Genomic DNA, 7,057 nt, shown 5'->3' on the forward strand with positions numbered 1-7,057 from the left:
CTCCTCCCTGCGGTCGAAGTTTATGCGTCGGGATACGTTGCTGCGTATAGACTAGCTTTCCATCGTCGATAATAACCAGTTTATATATGATACTCGTAGTTTACGCGAGTATAACTCTCCACGAGCTGCTGGGACGGACAAGTAGAGACGAGTAGACGGCATCAGCGGAGAGACTTGCTCGATCGCTCATCTTTTTTTTTTTCTACCCGAGCAGATATCACTCTCTTCGACGGAGAGAGGACGTTTCAGATTCTTGTCCCGTGCGCGCTGTAATCGAGTCAACAATCAGCCGCCACTCCGCTCTATGTCCCGTCGGCTACGCGTGCTACGATAGATATCTCGATAATATCTTCATTGTGATAAATGTCTCTCCCCGCACGACGCGATCCGTTCGGTTCGCTCGCAAATTAATGATACGCGCGAGCGTAACAAAACGAGGACCATGACGCGACAGTTGCTACGGTGATCGGGTATCTTCAATCATAGCTTCGATCATATATGAATACGAAAGAGGGAACGTTCGGCTATATCGGTTGCTAGATTTTGCTATCGAGTCATTCCAGAAAGAAAAGATATCTAAGACAATATGTCAGATTTACCGGGCAAAATTAGTGTAAAATTGGCAATTGATGCTCAATCAAGCGTTATTCATACGAGACTTCGTCATCAATCAAGAAGCGCACGGGTGACTTTCCAGTTTGGCTAATAACTCCTTGCAATTTCCTGTCGGGTAATTTTTTAGATACTCGGGCGGAATATAGATAGACCTTTTCCCTTTTTCTTTTGGAAACTCGGACGAGCTCGTCCATTGTGATTGAAATGAACTCGACGGGATCCTCGTACGAGGGTGGGCGCGACGGAAGCAGCGGCGAAACGAACATCGGTTCCGAAAGTTCCCCGTGAAAACGTAATAAAGAAAAAAAGCGAACTTTGGATGGTGAAACAATTAGTATGCCCGTCGCGTCGTCGCCGGGACATCCCACGCACATACCCGCGCGAGGGTGCACGTAGAAATTTAAATATAATACCACGGACAATGACAGCGCGTGAGACGACGTAAACGTCGGACGGACGGATTCTACGAGGACTCGATATTACTCGCTGGTAGCGACCGATTAATATTCAGTCTTTGCAATATGAAGAAGAAGGATAGGAGGAGGAGGATGAGGGAGGATTTTTATTAAAACGTAACAATGCGGAAAAATAATACTCGGCATACGCCTACGAATCGTCTCGTCGAACCTGTCGATTTCGTCGATCGCACCGCCTCGAAAAGTCTTTTCCTCCTCGCGCGGAACGTATCGACGCTGCAACAATGTCGCTTGACAACGGATGCAGCATGTGGTCTTGAGATACGTTAACGACGTCGCGCCCGTTAGAGTAAAATGTATCGGGTGTCAGCCGGTCTGCATTCGGAGTAATGAGCGCCCCGAGCTTATACGATTGAATAGAAATATCTTTTCGAGAATACATTTACATCGTCTTTATGCGCCACGTATTCAAATGGAGTTTCCTCGTAAACGCGTACATAAAGAGTGTGTAATCGTTAAAAACTTTGCCGGTAATTTGTGAAAAAATAGTTTTTTACATTTGTTATTTTATTTAGCGTCCATATACTACACTAGAAAAAAATTCATTATTTGCAAAAAGATTTCCTAGAATTTAGTTTCTTTTGAATTTATAGTTTTCTTAGGAAACTAAATTCAAAGAAATCTATTTGCTTGCAAATAATAAATTTTTTTTAGTGTAGGTAATTAATTAAATTTAATTGTACGAGAAATGTAATCTTGTGAAAAATTTATGAAATTTATATTTAAGAATATATGACAATATATATCTACGACATATATAATTTTGAAAGATATATTAAAGATATTTATATAAAGATATATAATATATTAAAGATATAAAAAAAAAAAATTTTTTTTGAAAGATATTAAAGATATAATATAAATTTGAAAGATAAGACATATAATAATGAAATAAACATTTAGCTATTATTCTTGGAGTAACAAACATATAATAAATTATCATCGCTTATTAATTTTATGACAAATGTTACGTCATAATACAAACTTTCGACATATGTGGGAAAGGCTACAATAATATACAACATAACGTCAGAAGTCGTTTTCCAAGCGGAAGTAAGTAACTCGACGCTAGCGAACGAGGAGGGCAACCGAGGAAAGTTATTTCCCATATAGAAAATTGCTGGCCCTTATTCCTGCTTGAGTTGTAACTTTTCCTTTGCACGCACGAATAAACTGAATTTCGGCCAAGTTCCGGAAATCATCCCGTTACCCTAACGAGGCCGAGTCCTTAACTTGTGGGGTAACTTGCGATCGCCACAAGCATTTGAAGGGAACCTCGTCCATCGAACTCTAAGTTACCGCGTAATTTTCCTTTCGCCAAACAACGGTTTAAAAATTACTCGCGCATTTATTTCGATACAATTGTCCAACGTCTGGTTAGTATATTTTCTGCCTTTCGTTAAGCGGAGTTTACTTTTATCACGATAAATATAGCTCAATTTTTTCTCGTCTCCACATACGCGGGCCGCGCCAAAATCGTATATTACAAAACGCGTAATGTATATGTACACGCGACGTGATGAAAAATGTGCTTCTGTCGCGAAAATGTCGCGCCATGTCTGACAGATAATTTTACGCGATACTGCCGTCCGCGTTCTCCATTTGTTATGTGGCAATGTTTTATAAAATAATACGAGTTCGGATGTTTTGCCTCGGCGTAAAATGCATCGGCGAGACAACGACTTTATTAATCGCCTATGTATCATTTTTATTAATATTTATAATATAATACTTTCATACGATATGGAATTCACGCGAATAATAGAGAAATGCGATATAACTTCTATTTTACCCATACGCATAAATATAACAGATATACGAAACGTTACACGTAATTTTTCGTAAATAAATCATATATGAATATGCAAACGGACGTTTTACATATAGAGCGCGTCAGGGTCGCGCTGGGAAGCGGAGTTAGTAATTCGCCGTCGAGATTAATTCCGCTTCGGATAATCTTCTATTCGATCACCATGCGCCTTTTTCGAGAGAGCGCGCCTTTTTTCCGTGGTACAGTGTATTATCATGCTATACCATTTCCCGCGATCATTATCGGAGTAAGGGATATTCTACGAGAACCGCGTATTGTACATCCTACCACGCCAGTGCCGGTCGCGTACTACCGGCAATTTCATCCGGCGCACACGCCACGCGCGATATTCTCTCCTTTGTAACGAGAGAGATTCGCTCGCGGACTCGCTCGCGGACTCGCTCGCGGGCGGATAACCAAGCCGAGGGGGATATATTGTGCTCGGAGAAGGAAATATTGATATTTAATAATCGGTTGAGTCGAGAGCCGGCTACTGACGGAAGATCCTTGAACCCTAAAACGGGCTCGAAAGCGCGAACCGCGCAAGATGAAACCACCCGAGAGCAGCCGAACAACCATGAATCAAAACAACCGCCGCCGCGTTTTAATCGCGACGATGACAAAAGCCGCCGGGCTTAAAGCTAGAAAATTGTAATTAAGTAAGTCGCCCCGCGTTTCTACCGGGTGCGTGGAATTAGCCGCGGGAATTCTGCCGTTTGGCATTGTGCGCCTGTTACACGCGGCTTTCCTGCACGCCAACTTGCGTGAAGTAGGTATAGTTTCTCGAGGGGAATAGTAAGGGGTAAAGGCAATTTCATTGTCCTCTCCAATTTTGTAACTAGCAGAGCTTGCTTTTTCATTACGACTACGAGGAAACGATGGTTTTTGTTTTATTTGCGCTCTCTTCTTCTCATATTTCAGTGCTCTAACATTTTGTCTCTTGAATTATTTACTGTTAGCAAAGTTTGTCTGTCGACGGAAGACAAAACGAAGGACTAAATAATAATTTTACTGCAAAGTTAATTATGATCGATATAACGGAGCTCATATGAAGATAAGTATTTGGAATTATTATCGGTCGGTACTTACGGTAATGTAGTTGTTAATGATTGGTTTGGTGGCTTTGAGGACCATTATTAACGATCTGAGTTTTGTGATGTAATAACTGTCTCACTTGTTATTCACCGGAGTTACTTATCAACGGCTGCGATCGTTTTCTTAATTGCATCTCTCCTACTTTATTAATTAAAGTTAAGTTTATACCTCCTACGTGCTCGCGCAGCCACGCGACAGCGTATACAAAGTGCACATCGAAACTCCCACACTTCTATTGTTCGTGCGTTTGCGAAAAATGCACGTTTTCTGAAACGTTTTCCCATTTGTGATAATTAATAGACATTTTCATCTCATTTATAAATTACTACGTGACTTTAATTAGCGACATTTATCTTGCCACTATCTTATTTTCAGTGAAACGTGAATTTCAAAATCTAATTTCCAATATATATATATATATATTTTATATATATATATATGTCAAGTATCAAATTAAATATTTTTCAAGACAAAATTCGTTATAAATTATTCGTTATACATATATTATATTTTGCCAATGTTCTACTTTGATTATGGATATTAAACCGTACGATTATAGCCCCATTATAGACCCATGAACCTCGATATCTTCGTAACTGTAATATCCTCAAAACAACAGAAGCGCGCAGTTGCGAGCAGAATATTACAAAGGGAGGAAGATCTCTCCTCCAGAAAGAGGAAGGGGGGTTTTTACAACTGGCGCGACATTTCACGAACGCGAAATGGCGAAAAGGACATTGAATAGGACGATCGCTATTGCGGGTATGTACGAGTCGTTCCGCGACGATGACATTCTTTCTCTCTTTGCGTGAAGAGAGCGTGCTTGCCCTTTACGGTCGCGGCACTCGTATTTGCAAAACGTCCTTCCGTCGTTTTATCCCCGCACGCCCCATAAAGCACAAAGATCACGCGCGAATTGTCCAGCCAGATGTGACCGATGCTGGCTCTTCCCGTCCTTTTGATGGTCGCATTAGCGAACCGTCTCGCCTGTCTTGTCTCGTCACGGTGTTCTGTCTCTCCCCTTGCGACCTTCGTACGATCGTTCATCCTGCAATCTCAGCTTTCTTAAAAGTAAAGGAGCTTGTTAAGTTACTTAATAAAGAGCTAAACAGAGTATCTGCCTGAGAGGCAGTTGGGCTTAAAATAGGAATAACGCGGGAATACGGGCGGATGTCGCGTGTAGGTTGATTTGATTCATCCGCGGCAGTTAACGATGTAAAAGTGAGCGACGTAAAAATTGTCTGCCTCGCACAGCGAGCAGGGTGTTTTCCATCACGACAACGAGACGTTACACGGCTGGTCGTCGAGTGAAAACGCGAGATCTACGTGAGTGGACTACCTGGTTGTCCCGCTGTTTGTTCTTCGCCCATTTCTCTCCCCCCCTCCCTATCCCCTCTCTCCCTCTTCCCTCTCCTGTCGCCCATTAATTAAGTATCACTTCTCGGAAGAGCGGTGCATCGTCGACTTTTTCCCGTCGACTCGCCGGCCTATACACGCGGCGGCTAAGAATAATAATCAGGGAAGAATAATAACACCTGGCCCCGAGAGACCGCGCGCACGATAACGCACTCTCTCTCTCTCTCTCTCTCTCTCTCTCTCTCTCTCTCTCTCTCTCTCTCTCTCTCTCTCTCTCTCTCTTTCTCTCTCTCTCGCTTCGCATGCAATTGCACTTCGCGACGTGTTACTCGATGAATCGCGCACGGCGATGCGGGATAATTATCGTGCCAGATCGCATAATCATACGTGCGACGTGGATACCGATATGACAGAGCGTGCGTCGCGTGCTCTCGCGCTATTTTTCTGGAAAGACGCACGACAAGCACTCGTTTCGCCGATTGTGAATGTTCAAGACGAACGTAAGAATGATCAAGCATATATAATATTTTCTAATGTTCGCGAAATAAGAATTAGCTAGAAATTACAAATAAAAGTCTTCTCCAAGTTTCTACGAGTCTTAAGTAAGGAGAAAACCGTGTTGTACTTCGCGGCTTTATATACATTCGTCTCATTAATTTCATTAATATTCGTCTCCTCGTTTCCCGGAGGTCCTTTTATCATCCGGTACACTTTGCTCCCGACGTTTACATTGTCGTAACACGGCGGAAATTGTAAAGTGGTCGTTCGAGAATGCGCTAAAGACGTAAAACGAACTGCAGCGAAAACGTGATCGCCCTAAAGGGGCTTCCCATCCACCCTTCTCCATCTGCCTCTCATACTTTCTCGGTCGTTATGCAAATGACACGCGAGGGACACGAAGAAAAAGAGCCTCTTTTCCTCTGGCTCCTCCTTTGCCGGGGAATACTCATTAGGCAGATACGTCAAGTATTCTAAATACCTCACCCTTAAGATTCCTCGGCTAACTCATCCCTCACTTCTTCCTCTCTTTTTTACCTACCTCCACCGTTGAGGTGTAACAAGATCGTTTCTCGAACCAATGAATCTTTCAGTCTTTTCACCATTTTTTTTTCTTTTTCAGGAGATTTACTTATTCTAGGAGTTCTGAGATAATAGTCTAAGAGCTGACGACACTTTTGGCCAAGTGATTTTATAAATCACGATTTTCTGTTATATAACCTGCGTGAACGACTCTCCTTCGATAATCCGAATACCTGGCTGGCCGTACTTGGGGGGTTTAGAAGTACGTAGGTGAGAAGAAAAACGGATAAATTGCCAGTTCGATTGCTCAAGGGGAACTAGTCGCCAGGCTTAATTAAAAATAATTAAAAATAATTATTTTCAAGTCATACTATAAAAGCTGGATTTTTTTATACTAACAAATATAGTGCTAACACATACCACTCAAAAAAAGCCAAGTGAAAATTTTGGTGGCAACATCTCTAAAAAAATTAACTATCATTATCGTATCAATCTATGAAAAAATTGATAAATAATAAATAGTATGTAAAAATAAAAAAAATGGCTTTGCTGGCGCAACGTTGCGTTTTTTGTGAAGATAGTGGTGGTTGTCCAATTATCTTTTTTTCTGAAAAAACATTATTGAAGTGTCGAATTGTTTTGAAGTCAAGAATTACACATGGGCTAAAATATCGAGATGGTTCTT

General features: G+C 41.7%; 1 protein-coding gene across 1 annotated transcript in view; it reads left to right on the forward strand.

Moving 5' to 3' along the window:
* The window catches only part of LOC143898301 (uncharacterized), a gene marked incomplete at its 5' end in the record, with an annotated part of 10,117 nt that extends 3,627 nt beyond the window's left edge, over nt 1-6,490 (forward strand). Inside the window, one exon of the mRNA XM_077407680.1 lies at nt 6,473-6,490. Within this exon, the coding sequence (XP_077263806.1) occupies nt 6,473-6,490 (18 nt within the window). The remainder of the gene's footprint in view (nt 1-6,472) is intronic.
* Nucleotides 6,491-7,057: the final 567 nt, after the last annotated feature.

Source organism: Temnothorax americanus, unplaced genomic scaffold, assembly GCF_048541705.1.
Source record: "Temnothorax americanus isolate GAGA-0224 unplaced genomic scaffold, ASM4854170v1 Scaffold23, whole genome shotgun sequence".
NCBI classification, from domain to species: Eukaryota; Metazoa; Arthropoda; class Insecta; order Hymenoptera; family Formicidae; genus Temnothorax; species Temnothorax americanus.